Here is a 23,741-nt window from a genome sequence, read left to right on the forward strand (position 1 = left end):
AGGCTGATATTTTCAAAAGTATTTATGTATACAAAGATATGGACCAACATTTTTGTAGGCTTTTTAAAGATCTTTAATGTAAAACAATTAATGGAAGTTAATCACTTGCACCTTTTGCTACCTGAATACTTTTGGAAAACTGATCCACACTGCAATACTTGCTTTAAAATGTGCATAGCTAAACTTATGCTCCCAACTCCTAAGGGCTAATTTCAGTTAAAACATTTGACTTTGGACAAACAACTTCTAATTCTTATCTAACACTCTGGCCATGAACTATTATTAAGAAAGAATAAATAAAAAAGATGAAGGATTAATTAATTCTACTCCACTGTAGCACTTATGGGCATTAAGCAGACTGGATCAGATTTCTTCTGACCAGGTATTGCACTGACTTAAATTTTAAGTACAGATGCTCACAGTGATGTATTTCTCTTTATGTCATTAAAAAAAAATCCTGCAGAATTGTTCACAACACTGTGAAATCCAAGTAATTGTGAAGTCACGACTATTAATTTCCAAAAATAAACCTTTTATTATTCACTGAACATCAATCACATGCCAGGAATATTTAAATAAGTCCCAATATTGCAAACAGAGAAAACAAGCTTTTTTTGTTAAACGAATAATGATTCAGACACTTTCTTACAGGAGCGCACCCACACAATTTATCACCACTTTCATCTGTCATCCCACATGCTTGGCTTTTGCTCATATCAACATTTTTTAAAACGAATTCTTTTCACTGTAGTTATGATACCGGTTTTGAAATCATTAGGGCCAGCAAAAATCCACAGACACTTCAGGCTGTTGATACAGGAAAACTGTGCCTTTTGTAAAAATGTAGATTTTTGAAGTCGGAAGTCTCTTCTAATTTATCACCTGCCTGAAAATCTTTCAGCAGAAGTTATTATGCCATCAGTGTTGTAAGATGGTGAATAATCAATATAGAAATTAATTAAATAGCTTCAAGAGAAGAAACCAGATCATGATTTTCAGGTCAACCTCTGATAATCAGATAAATACACAGCAAACAGAACAGCACAGAGAAAGTCAGTCATCACTCAGTCTTCCTCCCTCAATGATTTCAAGTACTGAGATTTTTATCACTGAAGTAGTAGATAGCATTCTGCAAGAGCAAATACTCAAAATAACCTCCCAAGAGAAGTGTTGCCTCTTGCTTCACTGCTACCATTTAGATGTCCTAATTTAACAGGGTCCCAAAACAGTCTTTTTTACCAAACACTAACATGCTGTGTGGCAATAATTAAGAGAAAAGCTTTATTAGAAAATTATTTTTGTTAAAGCTGTCATTTTAAAACACTAGGAGCTACTAAAAGGAATTTACTACGTGTAATATTATCATATCCTGACATCTCAACTTGCCAGGGTGTGAAGAAAATGCTGTATTGCACTAGAAAGCACAGAGGAATATCAGGCTTTAGCAACATATGTACATTATGAGATGACTGCTCATCTTTGGCAGGAGCCAGACTAATGAAGAGTTCAAGGTAAAGAGTGCCCACCACCATCAAAATAGAGAAGAATCAGTAAGTTGGAAGAGCCAGTAGTCAAGGCCTCTTATGGAAGCTTATTAATGAGGAAAGAAAAAGCCAGAAACTGTCAGGGAATATTGATTTACACATTATTAAAAAAAAAAAAAAAAAAAAAAAAAAAAAACCCAAAAAAAAAAAAAAAAAAAAAAAAAAAAAAAAAAAAAAAAAAAAAACCACAAAGATAAACTCAAAAAACTCCACAACACCACACCGTCGTGTCACATCAGATTGCTAGAGACAAAAAACATCCAAAGTACTGATTCTGAACCCAGCACCTGCTGGGGACAAGGACAATTGGCAACTGTCAGGGTTCCACACAATGCTAATGCTTGTCATACACAGGAAAACAGGATTCAGTGACATTTCAACAAAATTAACCTCTACACACAAAACCTTTATTCAGCAACCCCATCTTAGCTGGGTTTAGCACCCAGCTCCAGCAAGAGATTTGATCCTTCTCACTCCCCTGAGTCTCTGCTGAAAGCTGCCCCACCAAAGGGACCAACTGAGGCAAGTCTTGTTCATTTGATTCTTTTTTATATTAATATGAAAACAGGCACGGATCCTGACAGTCATGTTACTATTAAGGAAATAACGATTATATATTGCTTCCCTACATCATATAGGTGAATTATTCTGCTTACAGTTGTTGAATGTGAAAACTGTAATTTCATTCCACTGAAATTGGCCAAAGGAAGGCTCATGACAGAGTACAGGCACTTGCAAAAGAGAGATATTATACCAGGCCACTCAGATAAACAGAAATCATTGTAGAAAAAAGATGAAAACTTTTTGTGACACGTGTATGGTACGGGTGTCATTTCATTAGATTTTCCTATCCCAAGAAGAAATCAGCAAGTCTGCTGGAGAGTGGGTGTTCTGTGGAATGAATCAAAAGTGTCTAGAAATGGCAATACAGAAACCTATCGAAAAACTTGACTTTTCTGAAATATGCTAAAACTAAAAGAGGAGGAACTATGCACAAGAGAGACTCTAGTGGGCGTCACACTCTTCCTTCCAAAAACACAATTAACTTTTCATTCATATCCTGCCAGGAGCAAAATTCTCCTGAGTGTTATGTACCAGTTCTCATAGTGGGACAAATATCAATGCTCTCTTCCTCTAGTTTTGAAAGAGCTTTGATATAATTGAGAAAGAAGGTATCACTGATTCCTGCCACCTCCCTGCACTGTGTAGTCAGTCCCCAGCCAAGGACACAGACACTGGCATGCTCTGCAGCCTTCCATGACAGAAAATGAAGTCACCAACATTATTAACTTTGTCAGGAGCCTCTGTGCTTGGAGGAAGATCAAGAAATGTAATGAAGCAAGTATGGATTTCAACCCAGTCCAGTTCTTGGCAGGAAGGAATTTATAAGGGTTTCAGGCCCTTCCATCCAAGCCTGGGCAAAGGGAGCCAGTCACCCATGGCAGAAGGCTCAGACTTTGCTAACTCTCAGCAGCAGTAAGAAAACTGCTCTGCTGGGAAACTGCATCACAGCCCACGGCACCCTAGAGCCAGGAGGTTTTCAAATTAGTGAGCTGGTTTTTCCCATTTTAGTTTCTGCCACCAAAATAGCTTATAATTTTAGAAAGGGGATTATTTTAATGAAGTCAGCCACAAGCTCAGATACGAATTAGAGCTGACCATCTGTTTGTGTGCACACCACGGATCTCAACACCTTACATGGCCAAACACGCCACACACAAGCCAGCTATTCACTAGATCAACTTCTAGAGGAACATCAAGCTCTCATTTCTCCTTCTCCCTCCAAGCATTCTGTGGAAAAGGCTGTTTCTCTTCATGAGAACACTACCACTCTGCAGTTCTATAAATAATTACATGAACATGATTAGATAAATCCCCCCCTCCAGGATGACCCTCCTGCACAGTCCATTTTGAGTAAGTCTTAAAGAATGACAGATAAATATTTACGACATTGGCAGTATTTGCCAAAACAGTTTAGATGTTTCAAAACCTGAAATAAAAACCTAAATGAAAATTTAGCAATCATTAGAACAGATTTATTCTATGGGTTTATGTACCTCTAGAATTTTCAATAGTGCACCAGGGGAACCATGATCATCCTGTCACCTGTAGGCAACTAATCAGAACCAACCAGTAGAAAACACTCCAAGTTTAGTATTAAAAAATTAATAAAGCAACTAAAAAGAGATTACCTAACTGCTACGTGTAAGAGAGCATAATAAACACTTGTTAGCCACCAAGAACACATCTGTAGTTGAATGGTTTACCAGAACAATTATTAGCCTGTCATAAACAGTATGTAAGGTAGACAAGCACTTTATGGACTTGTCCTCTAATTAAAATCATATTTGTCTTTTATTTTTGACCTAGTGAACGAGGCACAATGCTGTAATTCCCTAGGCAGCCAAATACTTAAAAAGAACAATTCTTGCTTGAATTTTTCTTAAATACATCCCATGTTAGCTTTTAAATTCTCTGTAAATTTATGATGTTGTGCATGTAAATGTTGATAACAGCAAGTAACTGAGTTCTGCTCTTCACTCCCCTTACAAACACACACTGCACAAACACAGAAATATTGGTTGGGTTGACAAGATTCAACATGGACTAGCAGAAAGCTCTTCTGAAGTGAAGACCACAAAATGCAATTACAAAGAAGAATTATGTGCCAGCTTTTATTCTCCTTGGTTTGTTCTGCTTTACTTTATTAGTTAAATCCAGAAACACGTAGCTACTACGCTGAGTAATTTGTAAGGCAACACTGGTTTGGTGTTTGCTGTTATTTTTTGGTTTTTACAGACAAAACCTATCTTACAAAAATCGCAGAATAAAAACTTGCTTAAAGCTAACGCATCAAACACAAGTCAAACCAAATTCAGAGCACCAAACCCAGCAAATCAGTCACTGATTTTCTGCAAGGGATTGGAAAATGTGGTTGCCTGTGATGGCAGGGGGCTGAGCTCAGCACCCAGCCTCATTCCTGTGCAGATCTTGACGGAAGCAGCAGGTATGGAGTGGAATAAACCACCCCAGCAAACAACCCTCACCCCAAACCAGCAGTTTCTCTGCTTTTCCTGCCAAGAGAAGGAAAACTGCATCTCTCTGTGTGCACGTGGATGGTGTTTGCATCGCCTTTGCATTTTAACAAATCCCACACTGATCACGACCTATACAGTGTATAGAGAGAGAAAACTGATTTTTTTTTTTTTGTGGAAAGTATTTAAACGCAGTAGTAATGTACACATACTCTGTTATTGTTTGTCTCCATGACAATTCTAATATGAACTGTAAACCCTGAATATTTCTAGCTCTTCCTGAAGCAGGAGCATTATTAAGCAACTAAAGTCCTCCTTAATCTAATTGCTCAAGTTAGCAATTCAATTTTACATTTGCTTTTTAGTTGTTCACATTAACCTTTAGACCCCCTAAATGGGAGAACCTGTTTTTGAACTAAGAGCAGGCTCAGCACTGTGTGAGCAGTGTTGGCACTGCATTTCAGTATCGCAAAGTCAAAAAGATTACAAATGCTTTCTGATTATGGCTTAATTTTTTAACTTTAGGAATAACTCAGCCTTTATTTAAATTTAAATCTGAGATGTATTCACTCCTCATTTGTAAGATTCTTCTCCATCAGCAGGTTCCAGGATGGATTAGTTTAACTAGCAGAGAAAGTGTCTTGGGCCTCTCCAAATACTCTACAATATATGACTCCCAGTATTTACTATCAGAGCATCAAACTCCACCATCCAAGATACAATTTTGTCCTGCCTAGATTTCTCATGTAATCAAATCTCAAAACTACAGCACTGTCAATTTTTAAGAGTTATGAAATTCTCATTATACCCAGTTATTTGTTTGTAGTGGCATAAATAAACAATCATCTTTAATCATATCCAAGCAACCAGTAGGAAAGTAAATGAACTGTATAAGGGCATTTTGCACATGAACATGTATCTTACATATACATGGTATGTAAATAAATGTATTATCAACAATATCCCACCACAACTAACATACCCAAGAATATGTCAGATTATCCACATGAATTACAAACTGAGTAGACTTGAACTCAAAACTCAGAGAGAAAACACTGAATACATTGTCATTTTCATAAAGATAATTGTTAAATCAGAATTAAAACTTTCTAGACTAGCTAAATGTTAATAAAATATTTGAAGACAAAAAAGTACCACATGCAAAGCAACTCACACTGCACCTCAAAAGAAAAAATAATGCAATACCTTCTCATCATCACATAACATTTTGTTCACGTGATACTCTTCAAAATCAACTTGTAAAGGAATTTTTTGGGAGTACAGTTCCTCATTAAAGCATTTCATATTGGTTGAGATAGAAAACAAACAAATAAATAAGTATAATCTGTGTCTCTAGAACAAGTGAACAGCCACTAATTCAACAACTATAAATATCAGTTGCACAATACAAAAAAGGAGCACCCCCATATTTCTGTTTTCTAACTACTCTTAATGTGTTGACCATTGAATTAAGTGAATTAAGAAACAATTCTCATTATTTCAAACAAAAATATTGCAAGAATTATGAGACATAAGACAGTAAGAGAAAGGTAATTTTAAATGTAATTCCTTTAGTCAGATGCACATTTCAAAACTATTTCAGATACTTTAAACTCTTAAAACCAACCATACCTGATACTCTTCTGTTGTATCGGTTAACAACCGGAGCTGGAAAAAAAGAAAAATAAATCAAAATTACACATATGCATTTATTATTACAAAGTATAATGAATTAATTGAATAATCATTATATACTTTTAGTACACAAACCCCATACAAATCTCTCTTAAAAATTATTCAGTATAAAGCTTTCATCCATTTACTTGCCAGCCAGTAACTTTTTATTCAAAATTAAACTTCATATTCTTGAAGGCCATTACACGGTAAGATGGATGGCAAGTAGTTTTGATGGATGGCAAGTAGTTTTGGGTTGGTTTTTTTTTTTTTTTAACTAATTCTGAAAAAACATATCATTCTTGAAGGCCATTACACGCTAAGATGGATGGCAAGTAGTTTTGGTTTGGGTTTTTTTACCTAATTCTGAAAAAACATATCTCTACACAGATCATCCAGTCCTAACCTCCCATCAGTGAGCAGCCTCATTTACCTGGTATTATTGCCAGGCACTGCAGCACTTTAGGTCAGCTGTACCTCCCTAGCGTGGCTCAAAAGCCAAAGACCTCTTGGCCAGCCCATTGAGTGCCCCAGAGAGCACGGGCTGGGCTGTGCCAGCGCCCCGCAGCGCTGCCGCAGTCGCTGCAGCCACCCAGCCCCAGCAAGGCTGCCTCACATTGGAACTGCAAAAGGCTGAGTGAGGATCCATTGCTCCCTTGCTCACGCAAAGCTACCCAGGGCACTTGGTCCTTGGACTGGGATGAGCTGCCCGAGTTCCACTATGCACAGGCGTTCTGACATTACCTTTCCCCCTTTTACAGTAACCAAGGTACCATCTCCGAGAGATGCTGCAGTCACAAAACAAAACAAAAAAATCAGCCTGTAAAGTTTCACCCAGAACAAAACCAAAGCACTCTGTTCTCCTTCACCTCTGACAACCAACATAATTTTATTCTGATTGCTTCATGTTTTCCCACTTTTCTTCCCTTCAATAGGTAATTCTATTTTTCCTGATACAACCTGTAACTTTTCTATTCCACTCTTTCAATATTTAAGAATTAGAGGAGCCTTTATACCCCATCAAAGCACATGCATCACAGACCCAGATTTATTAAACACCCACCATGAAAATCTGAATGACCCCATCATTTCTTTTGAAGAAAGAGAAACTTTTGAGTATCTCAGCACCACCAGAATACAGAGAAAAAGTATTACTTAGCAGACAGAAGAGCTCAGCTTCTTTGGAGCACTTACAACCACTCTGACACTACATGAAAACACAAAACTGCAAATAATACCACAAAAAAGATATCAAAGTTATTATTGTGTATTTTTTAAAAAATAAAGGAAATCAGAAGAGGTTGGAAGGGAAAGGAATAATCAGGCTAATTCCATAGCTTTCAGCTAAATCTATTAACAGGAGACAATGCTCAGCCTCAAAAGAAGTTCAGGATTAAAAGCAAGATTATTATGAATTTTACAATTTAGATCTAAGCTTCTATAATATGACATAATCCTTATAAAAATAACACTGACATGGTGTTTAATATATCAAGCTTGAAGAGGTTCAAAAACACCGAATAACAAACCTGAGAATTCAAGTCACTTTCTCTTCAAACCTTTAAGCAATTTACGACAGCAGGAACCCCTCCTGCAAATAAGGGCAGGGTTTATCTCACATGCCAAAAGACACCACGGATGGGAGAAATTAACCCCACTTTAAGGGGAAACAAGGATTGGGAATACAGATCCATGCAGGTTTATGAAACAAACTCATGCCACTTCCCGACCTGAAAGTGTTCATACATTTTGCCCTGTTCTTAACTTTTGGTGGTGACACAAAACTGCACTCATGCCACTTCCCGACCTGAAACCGTTCATTTTGCCCTGTTCTTAACTTTTGGTGGTGACACAAAACTGCTCTGGACAGTCATTTGCTCTGCAACAGTACACTCACATCTGAGTAACTACTCAAAATTGGCCAATCTGGACCTGAAGAAACAGGAAAATTCACTACTTTTGTCCAGAGACCCAGTCAAATGCCTAACCAGTTCTCTAAGGTTTTGAAGAATGAGAGGACCAAAACAAGTTAGTTCAGTTTCCACTACAAAGTCATTTTTTAAAAAAGAAAATACTAAATTCAAAACGTAATTTTATATGTTTGCTGTACAAGCACCTCACCAAGGTCATCAGAGTTTTCAGTAAATGTTTAACCAGTCTCTTGTACAGATTCAGATACTTTTAATCAACACCGTTAGTGAGTAAATACATTATTTCAGGTTCTATCTTGCACATACAGAATTTCTTCTCCACCTTATGACTTCTGCACCCATTTCTTGCTCATATTTAAGAATAACATTTTCACGTCTTTGAACAGAATTAATATATTGCAGAACACGCTAGTGTACTTTGGGTAACAGAAAAAAATCCAACAACAATGGCTTCTTTTAGAATCTTGATTATTTTATCCCATAGCAGGGTTCAGTGTCATCAAAACTGCATCAAGTTTTCCAGTGTTAAAAATGAGAAAAACACATAACCTTTTAAGGGCACTTAAGAGACTATTATTCTGCCTCCACAAAGCTTTTAAGATTAAAATGATAGTTTGCATCTCTTACACCAGTGACAGTTCTAACATGTATAAAATTCACTTTTATGTGTTGTCAGATGACTATTTTTATGCTAAAGAGATAAAAATCTGACATTTCCTAGTAGAGATTAGTGGGTTTTTTTTCCCTTCTGGCTTACCAATGAAAAGCTCTCTTTGCTTATGACTATTTTCAGTATTGCACTGTCATACTGCCACTCCTATGGCACCCTCGTGTTCTGCCATCAGAAGTACATGAAGGAAAAGCCTGGCATTGAGCACTGCTAAGAGAAACAGCTCCTGAAGGTCCCACATCCACCTACACTGGTCTGTGGACAGATTCCAAAAAAATCAGATGGGCTGGAAGGGAACAATACATTTACTGTTAACACAGCCTACCTCCTAGGCTGAGCACTAAAGGGCACCTAATTGAAGGCAGTAGTGATGGACACACAACATCAAACTCCTGCTACACCAGAGGAGCCCTTGAAGCACAACCCTGCCTGCACTGTGACAAGAATCCAGCTAATCCAGCACACAGACCTGGGTCACTCAGAGACCTGGGATCTACAGAAACAAGATTAAACTGCTGCTTTGAAAGAAGAAACCATTATTATTTTTTTTTTTTTTAAATCTCCAGTTAGAACTCCCCCCTGCTGCACACCCATGGGCCATGTTCAGTTTGAACAATGGGCCATGTCTCTGGTAATGATATGAATGTCATTATACTTTAATTGCAAAAACTATAATGAGATTAAAAGATTTTGTTGTGAGATGATTGCATTGTAAACTCCCCATTATGTCAAAACCTCAGGTGCAGCAATATTTGAGTTCAAAATGTCTCATACCTTTGGCACAGCTCCTGCTTTTACTTGGCTCATGGGAACCAAGACACAGTAATCGGGTAAACACAACAAAAACTGAGGTAAATTAAACCATTGTACCAGAAGAGAGCAAAACGGCTCAATTTCCTCCCTGGCAGCCAAAGGCAAGTGATTCTGGCAGTGGAAAGGCAGATCAAGCTGTGCATTCCACAGTTGTGCCAGAACTGACTCAGGACAATGATCCTACTCCACTGTTCAAGAAAAATCAGGAATGTCTGCTGAACATGTACATGTTCTCCATACTGTGATGAGGCACAGACTGAAGCAAGCACTGGATAGGAACACTTAACAGGCTGCTTCAGACTGAAAAACCTTTCTTTCTCAAAGTAAAGGTATGTCACTACATTGATTTAATAAAAAATATTTTGATAAATTGCATAAGTAGATCAATACTGTACACTTAAATTCAAAAATGTACATTACATCAAACAGCAGCAGTGCCATGCAGTTAGTGGCTACTACTAACTATACTGCCACTTGCTAGTGGCTCCATTTCATTGGGTTTTCTCACTTGAAAAATTAGGGATGTAAATCAGACACTGGGATTTTTAATTATTTAATACTTTCCATAAGTGATGAAACAGGAATTTCTCCAATATCCTTCAATTTTCTTTGGCACTGAAATTTACTTTGAAATATTGCATGCTCAATTGTGGCTCACAATGTTTCATTTACAAGAGTCCTGACTGTGGTTATGCAGGTATAAAATACAGCCCCACAGGTGAAAAATGGACACAGATATTACTCTTTTTACTATTTTTAAACCAAATCAAACCAACAATTACAGTATTTAAGGCAAACAAGTGACAGTAAAACCACTCTTTACAACCAGACCTAGAAGCACACTTTTCCTACAGTGCGTGGGATCCCTTCTCTGTCTTTGACTTTGAAAAGTGACTGGTAAAAAAAAAACCATCAGGCTTTTTCAGATGTACACTACTACCATAACAGGGAAAGCTGCTTCTCTACACTACTCACAAGCCTGAAATGAACAGAAGCACAACCATCATTCCCCCAGCTACTGCTACCCACTTATTACACATCCTAATATAAATTCTTATAGAAAAAGACAAAACTCAAAAGATCAATTCAGGGTCACAGGAAAAAAAAAATTCAGGGGCAAACAAAGGACTGGCATTCCAGGCATGGCAGAAGAGTACGAGGTGTTACTGCTCTGTACTGGATGTGCCTTGAAAACTTACTTCTCTTTCTCCACAAGCGCTTTGCTTTTCACTATGATCTGTGAACGTTTCCAAATTTCAGCTAGGGTAAAAAAAATCACAGTGTTTGTGATTCTGAATACAATCTATAGCAGCATACTAAATTAAGCTATTGTGCACACAAATATTCAATGCAGATCTTCTGTGTAATCTAATCAACAATTTTTGAAGGTTTCCTGATGAAAGATGGAACAAAGCTCATAGTAGGTGGCATAAACTTAGTATAGTACTCAGAGTTCAAAGAGTATAAGCACAAAATACGAGCTTTATTACAACCAAGTAGCACAAATCAGTGATTTACAAAGTACTTTCCCATTGGATCATGGCACAAAATCATCCTGTGTGAAGAGAGACAAAAAGAGAAACAGAATGTAAACGTTTCTAATTTAACAAGTCAATTAAGTTTATCCAAACAACACATGAGTTGACACCATAAACCATTAAAGCTGAAATACCAGAAGCAGAGTGGAGTATAAATCTGAGGCGTGACTGTCTCTCTGGAATGTTGTATCAAGTTACGATAAGGAAGTGCCAGACTACAGCTGTCAAACTGTTTTTCTACACACCAAGATGTTAATGGACTTACATAAATAGGAACCATCACAACTCTGAGAAAACTCATCGATTCAAGTATCAGCTTTTTTAGGATTCCTGGCAATTAAAAAGTAATACTAGAGTAGAAAGAACTTTCATCATCAGATATGCAACTGTACTTCAACAAATACCAATCTGAACCTTTTTTTTCAACAGGACAGAGTTCCCTGTGACTGTTACCAATGTAACAGTTGCATATCCATGATTTCCTTCAGGATGTCCTTGCTGGATAGTGGCAAATTCTCACTGGCCCCTTCCACATCTCTGCTTTATAAGGTGGGGACCACAGGTAGGGCTACAAATTACTTAGATATTTTCAGATGCAGCTCTGGAACCCAAGAGTTCTCCTCAAGGCTTCTCCCAGAAAAGCAGAACAGACAGAAACAGATCAGAATTTTGCAGACACCCTTTTATTCTTCCTTCTATTCCTCTGCCTACCCACCCCCACAGAGGAGGATGGAAACTCAGAACCCGGTCAGACAGGCAGGAGAGACCCTGATGGTGTCAGCTGAAGCATGCCAGACATGTGGAGGAAGACAAAAGGTCAGGGAACACTAGGGAAGAAGTGAGTTTTCAGAGAACAAACAGAGGGAGCATAGAACATTAAAAAATAAAAAGAACATAGAACATTAAAAAATTAAAAAGTGGAAACCATGATCCACAATTAGATACGCACAGGCTTTGCTTTTCTGTAAGAGACTTTTACATCTATTAAGCTGGAAAACAATTTAAAAAATTACATTGTTATTAAACATTGTTTTCCTGTCTGCTGCTGTAAAAATAACAGAGACATAGACACCTTGTTATTTCTCAGTATTGAAAAACAGCTGTCATTAGTAGCAAGAGAACAAAACAAAAACCAAGTCGCAACACATCCTGGTCTCCAATTTAATTGATTTTCTTTTAATTTGTATTTAAAAATTACTGACAAAATGGAAAAACCCTGTCCAAAAGCCTCATTTTAGAAGAGTCTCTGACCCTTGCTTTCCGAGTTTTTTAGAATTCCTCTAATAGAAAGAATGTAGTAACTTCTGAAGGGAAAAGTTGAGTCAACAAGCAAAGCATTTATGTCAGTGAAAGAAAGATGTTTATAAGTTAAAACTGTTGTGCTATTTTGAGTTGGCTCTTTTTTTGGTTTTCAAGTACAGTAGAAAAATGAATATGCACTCTGGAATGGACAGACTTTAAACAGCTGATCAATTCAATAAAGAAATCATTGCTTGACTGACTGAAAGGAATTTGGGTAAATCTCTGGTTATGACGGCACTTCTTGACTACGGCCTTCAGAGTGTGGTTTGTTTTTAAATCAAAGATCCTTTTTTCCAATGTATCACTATTTCAATATTCCCTTTCCACAACTGAACCCGAGCAGTCGTGCATGGTACTATTTTCATTACATTTCTCAGCAGATATTAATTCTCACAGAAAAAGGACCATCAGCCTGCTCCCAGAATTCAGGAGCTTGTACAGCCTGACAGAAGCCTAAGCACAGGAGAACAAACACCTATCAAGCAGCACTCCACATTATCTGACATTGCAATGGCATGACCCACACAGCCCGCTCCTGTTTCTTGCTGACAAGTCTCAGATCAAGCTAAATACAGCACTTTTTTTTTGGTGTTGATTTTTTAATGAGTGTAATCTATATTATGGAGATCAAAGAGATAGCAACAAGGCATGCACTTGCTTTACAGACATGAAATTAGAAAAACTCCCTGTGCTGAGGTACAATCTCAGCTAAAAGGACACATTTCACAGTGATTAAAGATATAACCATATGCTGATACTACAACAGAGATTGTCAGGGACTGAAATGAAAGACTTGGGAATGTTTTCAAGTATTAGAAAGACAAATCTATCACTGCACAGAGAAAGAAGGATGCTGCAAAAAACCAGGAAAGTTAAGAAGCAGCTGACAAATCTTCAAAGCATTGTCAGAAGAGGCAAGACACTGGAAGGTACAACAAAGCAAGTGAAAAATGGAAATTTTCTTGGGCTTTAGGAGTAGGCTTAGAGAAGAAGGCATTTCAGAGAGAGGGAAGCTAAGGAGCCACATTAGTAATACCAGAAATGTTAAGCTTACAAACCAAACATTAAATAGATGATAAAAAGAAAAGATCCTGAACATATTTGAATGTGACTTTCACTGGGATTGTGAGACAATGGAAAAGCCAGAAAGGGTCAAAGATGAGAATGAGACTGCAGAGAAACAGAAACGGCACATCAAGAAGAAATAACTGCAAGTTTCCTTGAAATAAATGCTTCATACAGAAGAAGATATTGGCATCTTATCTAGGGAACCACAGGGCATTTCCCAATCAGTAAGAAACACTGGCAAATCACAGCCATGACCGGATGCAGAGTTGGAGAAGAGAAAGCCTCCTCCTTTTCCAAGGCTCCCGACTAACCCTTCCTATTCCACCAGCTCTGCTTTCAAACCTCACCTCTTTATTTACCGGTCTCCTGATCCACCAGAGATCAGAGACAGATGAGGCAGGAGGATTAATACCTCAGGGTACTTAGGATTTTTAAAACATCATGAATATCAATTTTGTCTGAAATATTTTCATTTGAAACTTCAGAACTGCTGTTTAAAGCAACATTCGACTCTGACAAACACAGTTCTTTTAAAACAACACTTTCTGTATTTCAATTGGTTTTTTACTATGGTTTTGATTTCTAAGGCTTAACTCCACATCCTCATACCTTTTGAAACATCAAACCCCAAAGACTTTTGATCCAATTTTTATCATGTGCCTAGTTATAAGGTGTTCTATGGTTGTTCTATGTTACAAACTAACAAAACTTAAACCTCTTTCGGGTAGTTTGGAAAGCTGAGTTCCACCAAACATACTTGAAAGTCCTGGAGATAATTCCTAAATGAGTCATAAAAAACTGTCAGTTAACTATATCTAGCACATCAGTCTATTTTTATTATTTCCAACTGCGCCTCTTGCATAAATCTCTTTCTACAAAATAACTGAATACAGGTGAATGCAATCTGAGCACGCTATGTGAACAAGCAAAAAAAAAAAACCAAAACACCACAATAAACCTGAGTCAATTTTTTATACATTTCACTATTATTAAATTTGCATTCTGCCACAGCACAGAGCCACTGCTAAGAACAAGTCTAAGGTGGATAAGTCATTGCTCCAAAGATAACAAACTTAGTCAATCCTGATCTGCCACTGGAATCAGTCAAGAAGACCTGTTTGTCCATTTTCAGAAGCCTAATTAAAAGTCCCACCATTATTCTGAACATCTGAATGCAGTAAACATTGTAAAAACCAACAAGAGCAACAACCCATTGGAGGTCTCTCACAACAGGAGGTCAGACTCACCAGGAAATTCCAAATCTCCTCCCTACATGAGATGGTGCCCACATCAGCAGTCTGGGACACCACCATCACACCCAGCTCCAGAGAGGACCAGACACAGCTCTGTCCCACCCCGACAGCGCTGTCCTCTCCCAAACCTTGTGCGCAACTCTGTTCTCAATGTGGTCTAGATTTTAAAAACACTCTAACCAAATTGATATTATCCTCAGGAATAGCACAGAGCCAACTCCTCTGAAAGTAGGCATGTATCAAATAAATACCATCAATGAAGCCAGAAACTTTTTCTTAACAGTCTGCCCAGTAACTCTGAGAGAAGTATTAGCCAGGCAATATAACTATGATAGACAAATATAACCCAAATGCAGATCTGGGAGGAAATCTGCATAAGGTAATAGGGACAGGAAGTGGAAAATGCTATCACTGGCACTGGCTTTAGTGTTTATACAGGTATAAGCAGCTGTAAAATTAAGTCTGAAAAGCGTGGAAGACAAGCATGTGACAGCTATGGTAATGGCACAAGTGAAGCAGGGCACTGGCTCCATGTATTTCCCACATCCTGTGCCTTTTCTACAGCCTGCTCCCCCTGCCCTCACACACCTCCATTCTGCCCCAGAGGAGAAGACAAATGCAGCTGCAAAGAGGAGAGTTACAATTCCCACTCCCACAGAAACTCTTCTACTTTCAGTTTCCGCATCACACTTACCCTGTTTGTTTTTAAGACCTTTAACCTATTCCTACAACCAAGGCTTTACTTTGTGTCTCATGCACTGACAGAGAAGCATGATAAATACTTCAGCAACCACTACACACTTCCCCAGCTGGACTGCTGCTCTCTCCTGACACTGATCTTTGGGGTTACAGTGCACCACTGACGTTCTTGTCATTCTTACATTCCCCAGTTCAGTCCTACCCACCTGTGCAGGATGGACTTTTCCTGATACACCTCCAAATCCCAGTTAAATACACACACACCTGTATATGCACTTTTACAGAGCCTTTTCCAATGAGCAACTCCTCAAATAACTCACAGACATCCTATATTTCAACTATAATCTGTCCTCTAGGCAGAGGGATATTTTAAGGCACAGTACATGTTGCATGTATACCTAATATTTTTCTAGGTACCTCTGGCATTTGAGAAAACTTCAATATGGCATAATGCTGTGTTTTTATTTTAATCCATAATGAAGAGTTGATTTCCTCCTATATGTAAAGAAATACGATAATGATGCACAGATAGTCTTGTGAGTTAGCAAGAAAAAGATAGAAAAAAGAAAATTTTTGACTGCCTATTAGTTTTCACCAGAAACACAACCTTAATTTTACATTCACTGTATTGTATTTTAGAGAGATTCCATCTGCTCTGTCTGTAGTGCACATTAATATTCAGAAGACATCTGCAGTGTGCAGACCAAGCTTTTAATTGGAATCATGTCACAGCTACCATCACACAACACAGAATGTAAATGTTGGCTATCTGCACTTGGCAGCTGCTTGGCAGGCTCAGCATAAAGTCCTACTGAGACTGATAGTGTCTTTAAATAATGCAGTATCAGGATATAAAAGCTATCCTGAGAAATCAAATATTGACTATCATATCCATAACTAATATAATTTACTAGCACCCTAAACTACTTATAAGCAAAATATGGTTCATATTCAGCCATAATTTTCAAAGAGAGACAACAAATTGATACAACTGAGCACTCACATCTTTCACTATGATAGATAACTTAAGCAAATTTAGTTTGTACACAAAAGGGGACAATGACAACTGAACTTTGGTGCAACCAAAATGGTGTAAGAAAGCTCAAAGCATTTATAAAAATCTAAAACTCAAGCACTGCTAAGGACATAAGAGCACCTGAATAAAAATTCAAATACCAGGTGCACTCAGTGAATTAAGATACTCTCCTACAATGTCAGACTAATTATTCAAGAACGAACAATATAGTTACCTTTTCTTGGAATTAAAAAAAAAAAACCACCCAACCCTGAGTCAACAGCATTATCATTTGCTTCAAATTCTTGCCAAACCATGGTAACACAAAATTACATTTTCCCAGTCACCTGCATATTTTCTGCTTGTACTCTGCTCTAAGTTTCTGACAAACGGGGCAGCGAGCAGCAATCTACAGAGAAAGAACTGCATATGTGTGTGTGTGTGTGTGCAGGTACACATACAAACCAAAGCTCTGTCCAATACAGGCAACTGGTTGTTACACTGACAAACTGATCTCAGATACCTTGCAAGAAATTTCAGTCTAATCGGTAAGAATGACAAAGGAACTCTAAAAACAGCAACACTTGCTTTTCATGAAACATACATTTCCTTGGGGAATTTATATTCCATCACCTTTGCCACTGTACTATAACAAACACAATGCCACAATTCAAGACCACAAGCCATTAAAGTACACAGTTATGCCACCACAAAAATAATTATGCAAGTAGAGGCAACATCAGAACAGAATCATCAGGATCCAGTGCCCTCCTCTGACAGACTAATTGGATTACTGGATCCTCTCAGCTTCAGAGCAGCTTCCAACACAGATAAGGAGTTACACAGGAGGGGAAGACACAATTGTTTGTGTTCAGGGCATGCATACACGCTCAGTCTCAAGCCTGAACTTGCAGATCTGCCACCATTTGATGGAAGGGTAGAAAGGTAAAGAAACTGAGAAAGCAGAGCTGGGTTTCAGTCCCAACCTGAGAGCAAAACAAACCTATCGCTGACCACTGATTGTAGCAGCACTTCCAATCTGTGTCAATGCCAAGGAAAAAAAGGGCTGGTCTTAGCCTTTTCCATCAGTGATGTGCTTCCATCAGCGTGTGGTCTGCTTAAGTTTGGACTACAACAGAAAAGAAAAATTACCATGGCAGTTACGAATGAGATGCAGCCTAAGAAGCTTTTCCTTTCGCCTCTGAGCTGTTTAGTCTCAGACAAAACAGGCTGGAGTCATTCTCACAGTCAGGTGTATCTCATGTGACAGTATGAAACAAGTGAACTACTTCTACAAAAGAGCAATTTATAAGAAAAATATGGAAGAGGAGATTTGAAGCTCAGAAGAAACAACCGGCAGCATGGAGAGAGCCTGGTGTGTTGTACACCCAGCAGGCATGTTATATCTGCCAGGTCAACCTGAGTTCAGAACTGATTAATTATAGGGATCTAGGTAAAATTTAAGAATAGCATCCTACAGATAAAATAGGGACATAAAAGTCCACAGTTCTTTGCCTGGGTCACTTCATTACCAATGAAGTATTGGTATTTCATTACCAATTCCTGCTGACATTTGAATGATGAAACATACTGTGTTTTTACATAAGACAAAACTGCAATAGGTTGTGCTGTCATCTGATTTGATCTGAATAAAGAGCACAAGGAATTTCAATCAAGTGTCACTTCAAGCTGATTCAGAGCTTAATCTCACACATGCACGTTTAACTCAAGGCATAAGCACACCTGTATGTGCCAGGCAAGGCAGGTTCCAGGGTACTCTGGGCAGCTCCTGATGCGATGCTGCTATGCCAGGGAGGTGGTCCTTCCCTCCTACTCAGCCCTGCTGAGGTCACACCTGGAGCTCCCTGTCCAGCTCCAGGCTCCCCAGAACAAAAGACTCATGGACATACTGCACAGAGTCCAGCCAAGGGCCATAAAGACAATGAGGGGACGTGGAGCATCTCTGGTGCGAGGACAGATGGAAAAGGCCGGACTGTCAGCCTAGAGAAGATAAGGCTCAGAGTTCTTATCAGTACCTGAAGGGCACTGAAGGACAATGGAGGCAGTTTCTCCTCATGGCACTCAGTGACAGGACAAGAGCCAGTGGCCACAAAGTCAAACCCAGAAACATCATGAAGCACTTGTTTACTGCCAGGGGACCACACACTGGCATAAATTGCCCAGAGAGGTTCTGGAGCCTCCATCCTGAGATACTGAAGTTACCTGGACGTGGTCCTGGCAACCACTACAGGCAGTCCATCTTCACAAAAGATGACCTCCAGAGGCACCTTCCAAACTCCACCATTCTGTACTTTCACAAAGATCCTCAACAGCTTATTGAAATTCATGCTTGGCTTCCAGTTTAACTTCCAGGGCAAGTAGAAGTAAAATTCATCTGCAGGTAGATGCACCTAGTTTCAGGCATCCTTTTTGCAGGTAGGTAACTACAAATTCTGACACAGCCACTGCACAGATTTTGGGCTGTTGGAGTTTACTTTGTTTGGCTGAGGTTTTTTTTTTTTTTTTTAAGGGAAGAAAGGGAGGAAGAGCAAGTCTGAGAAATAGCCTGGGTTTCTACAGATTCTTGCCATGGGCACATTCTTCACAACTGCAAACTGAGCACTTCTTGGGCATTTTAAAAAATGTGCAGTATTGACACTACTGCAATATACCAAAGTACTTCTTATTCTAATAATGCCACATAAAAATCAAGGAACACCCACATCCTTGACAAACCTCAGCAGGAGTATCAGCCAGCTTAGCCAGTGTCACAAAAGGTATCTATTATCAGCTGACCAGCTACAACCTTTCTAGGATTTAGCACTCTATCCTGCACAAGTAATCACCTCTGAAGGATCATTCTTGCATGAACAATTTCTAAACTACCTTTCTCAAACTAGTCTTTCTCAAAAGAGCAGCAGTTTAAAAAGCTGGCTCAATTCTCCTGGAAGTCTGATTTTTACAGTTTTGGTGGATTTATATTAAGTGCTTAAAATAGACTGACGATGTGTTGTTGATCTGTGAAATTATAAAAAATTTATTCAAAGAACTGGTGTTCCCATATGATGATATGTTAAAAAAAATTGCAAAAAAAAGGTATAATATATCACACCACATATTTTAATAACCCAAACCAGTAACCATTGGTCAGTTGCTTATAAGAAGTTCTACATATACTTGAAACTCATTTGCTTTCCAGTTAAAAAAAAAAAAAAAAGAAAAAGGCAAAACAAAAACCAACACAGCAAAACCCCCACACCAACTGACAGTTTGTGTCCTCGTTATATACAGATTTATCTGCAGTAGTGATAGAAGAGGTACACTGGATTTACAGGATTTTATGCTGTAATGAGAGCTCCAGAGTGACAACACTGGACACCAGGTTCTCTGCCTTGCTTTCCCTCATCTCTAAGGTGTAGGATCCTCCATGTGAGCACAACTGACTCCACAATTCATGATCATTTTCTTGTCTGGTGCTTTTCTAGTGACAAAATGTGAATTGCTCCCAGTGCTTCTATTCTTCTCCAGCAGCTAGCACAGGCTGAGCTCTGCAGGAGGGTGGCAGCCTGAGGACTGAGGGGTGACAAAATCATCAGGCAGGACGTACACAAGAGCATGAGGAATTCTACAGAAGCATCATTGACATCTCTGGCAATTTTGTGATATTATGAGCAGAGAACATGAAGTACTACTTCACTGCCAGTACAATATATTCATCAATAATTCACAAGTGAACCTTGTTTCATTGAGATATAATTTGGTTACAGCTCCTTTTAGTAAATCAAGCATAAATAAATTTGAATGGATTATAAATATGTATGTTTTAAAATTTAAAACTGTTTAATCTTCTAATCTGGTCAATCTTTAGGTTACAGTACACAACGAAATTAATGAGCAAGAACAACTTCTGTACTGCATCTCAAAGTGCTTCATAGCTTTTCTTCCTTCAGATTTACACTTCTAACAACATTATATCAACATTCAACAGTTGCTTACAACATATAGCTGTAAAAAGAATCATCTCCATGTGAAAATGTATTTTGACAAGACAGCCCCCCACACAAACTTCCAGTAATTGCATCCTGTGCACTTTCACAGGAAGAGGATTTTTGGGAAAGAGGAAGGGTGAAGGCAGACATATGTTCTGTATCCTAAGCAGGGGTAATAGTAAAAAAAAAAAAAAAAATCAGTGTGTACTACCTGACCAGGGAAAATCCTCTATATAGAGTCACTTAGGTTGGAAAAGACCTTTAAGATAATTGATTGAGTCCAACCACAAACCCAACACTGCTACATCCACTGAGCCAGGTCCCTGAGCACGGTGCCAGATCTGCTCACGGATGTCAAAAGAGGCTTGGACAAATAATATTCATTCTGACAGTTTTCAATGCAAGGATAAAAAATTCCTTGACCAAACTGAGGCACAAGTGCTGCCTGGTTCAGCTTCCAGATGAATTGATTTTTAGGAGCAGAACTTCTAGGATACAACTCCCCCGAGTCACACAGTGCTTCACAACAAATGTACACACTGCAATCTTCCAGCTATGAAAAGCTAAAACCACTAGCAAAATGAGTACACATCATGCAAAGTTATATTATTTCATAGTGCTATGTAAAAATTGGTAAAACAGTTAATAATTACATGTTTCCAGCAGTAAGAAAGTAAAACTAATTCACAGGGATTTAAGAGATGCTCATAAAAATACTAATCATGTTTATGGCTTTCTATCATAAAGTTACATGATCTCAAGATTAGAATTAAAAACATTGTATCCAGTGATATTTAACACTACAAAAATTGGTCTCTGAATATCCCCACTCTGAACAGGATTAATTTTTAGCATTTTATAACAAAACTACACATGGAATCTTTTCCGCACCCCTCCCCAAAGGTGTGAAAGACAGAAGACTAAATGTTAATCTCTTCTGATAAGCCATCTTTCATAATTTATGAACTTGAGAACCCTGTGAGTCTTACAAATACTTACAAATTTTAATCAGAAACACTGGCAACATGAAATGTTTGAAAACTGTTTCTGAACAATTACTTTTTTCTGAAAAAAGAGGGGTAACTCCATCTTGGAACTTTCATTCCAGAGATGTACAAGAAAAATCTTTCAGAGAGGGGTACCCCCATACCCATGACAGCCAGAGAGGGACCAGCTCCTTCACTACAGATGTCCTTGAGGAAGCAATTCTTCCCGAACGATCATAATTAGCACAAGTGTTGCCACAAAAATAAGTGTTTACTGGAGCCTCACCAGGAAAAATAACACAAAAATATTTGTGGGTTTGTTGTTTTTGGTTTTTTTTTTCATTTCTTCTATGGAACACAGTTTTCTCAATAGGAAGCAGAAAACAATATGCTGTCCCAAGGGAGGAAGAACCAAAATGGAAATGAAGAGCCATTGTGACATCCTGCTTTATAGCAGTTTGTCAATATGCAATCACCAAGAATGAGGAAATTGGCACCACAGTTGATTCAAAAATACAGAGGAAAACTACAAAGCAGTTTCTCAACCCTCATCCAAAAACCACATTTCATTCCCCACACAAACTCCCCACGTTTTTACAATGTTCTGCAACGACAACGCTCAGATCCAGGACAGAACAGCGACTGGTGGGAGAACATGCAATTTCTCTCCAACCTGCAATCCTAGCCCTTCTTCACCCAACAGTTCAGAGTGGGATTTTGTGACAATTTGCTCAGTTCTGCTGGTCAGGCCCCTGATCCGACTATCCACTAATGCCCACAAAGGAATGCAGGGTTCCAGACTCCTGTAAGGTGACCTCACACCAAAAGCTGACATCACGCCAGCCCCTGCAGGCTAGAGACCATTTCTGAACAGAAGCAAAGCTGTTCTGCAAGCCACCAGGAAATCAAAGGAGAGAACAGAGAGTGCCTTAACATTTCTTACAAAATAAACCCCAAGCTTGTTGTTGGCTTTAAATGACAATAAAAGCAATGCTACGGAAGGAATACCTGCGAGTCCCTACCTCATGCCCTGAAGAGCTGTTCCTAAAGATGTTTTCTCCCCTAAAGGGAATTTCCACATCTATGCACAGCGAACTGCCACTCTCAATCATTTACCATTTCTACACAGAAAATAAATGTATGGAAAGGACTCGCAGCAAAACTGCTACTAATAAAATGCTGGCCTTTATTATACATGATTTATTGTGTATTTATGAAACAGAGCCCAAATCCTAGCAATGTGAAAACTGTAAGACAGGGTGCTTTCCCCTAAATCTCCTCTCTCTTGTAAGTATCCTTCCCACCACAGCAGAGAACACAATTCTCACAGGCAAAACACCATGACCACAAAACAGCTGCTTGCTCTGCACAGTGGATTTCTGGAGTTTCTATCCAATGGCCCCTCTTTCAGATCCATATTTTTAAAAGGAAAAAAAGCTTTTGCATTAAAGGATCTCATAAGCACACAACCTTTATTATATTACTATCACAGTAAGACTATGCAAGTCTTTTATGCAAGAGCATTTTGTCCAAACTCAGATTTCCCAAATTTCCCTCCAGGCGCTTTTCTAACCAATGTTTGTTTGATTTACTATCTCCCTTGTCTGTTTCATATTACAGTGAGGTATAAAGACATGAAAATTGCAGACTGGAGAGGAGTACACACCATTTGCTGTGGAACTGACACTACCTCATGAAAAAAATTAAATCCACATGAATCAAAGAATCTTGATGTATCAAAAACCACCAAACAATTGTTACATACCAAAGAAGTACTGATGCAAGGACAGGCATGGAACACAAGGAACCATAACTAAAGGAATCTAAAGGACCATTACAGAGGAAGGAATAACATCTCTCTAAAAGAGGAAGCAGCACGTTTGTTGAGTTATATTTGTTACTGTCTCCCTCTTCTTTCACAAGAAAATATGAATGATCATTCATGAAGCTGAAAACGTTACTGAAGCCAGTGGGAAACATTCATAGCTCATCTTGGCTACATTTCCAGTCTTCATTTGAATAATGAGCAACTGCTCTGTCAGACATTAAGGTTTTTAATGACTGACTGGTGAATAGCTCGAAGTGAGCTTGTTCTCTGCTGTCTCCTCCTCTTCCCCGAGATCTCCATTGTTCTATTTTAGGTAAGAGGGTACAAGAAAACTTCAGTATTAGCATGAGGGGAACACTGACAGAATTGTCTCAGAATTCTCATATTAGTTTATGA

At 38.5% G+C, this 23,741-nt stretch overlaps 1 protein-coding gene across 1 annotated transcript in view; it reads right to left on the bottom strand.

Annotated features, from left to right (window-relative positions):
- Positions 1-23,741, bottom strand: part of PRKAR2A (protein kinase cAMP-dependent type II regulatory subunit alpha) — a 59,773-nt gene that overhangs the window by 29,360 nt on the left and 6,672 nt on the right. Inside the window, exon 2 of the mRNA XM_041425514.1 lies at positions 6,212-6,247. Coding sequence (XP_041281448.1) covers positions 6,212-6,247 — 36 coding nt within the window. The remainder of the gene's footprint in view (positions 1-6,211; positions 6,248-23,741) is intronic.

This window comes from Onychostruthus taczanowskii, unplaced genomic scaffold (genome assembly GCF_017590055.1).
Source record: "Onychostruthus taczanowskii isolate IOZ18803 unplaced genomic scaffold, ASM1759005v1 scaffold9, whole genome shotgun sequence".
Taxonomy (NCBI): Eukaryota; Metazoa; Chordata; class Aves; order Passeriformes; family Passeridae; genus Onychostruthus; species Onychostruthus taczanowskii.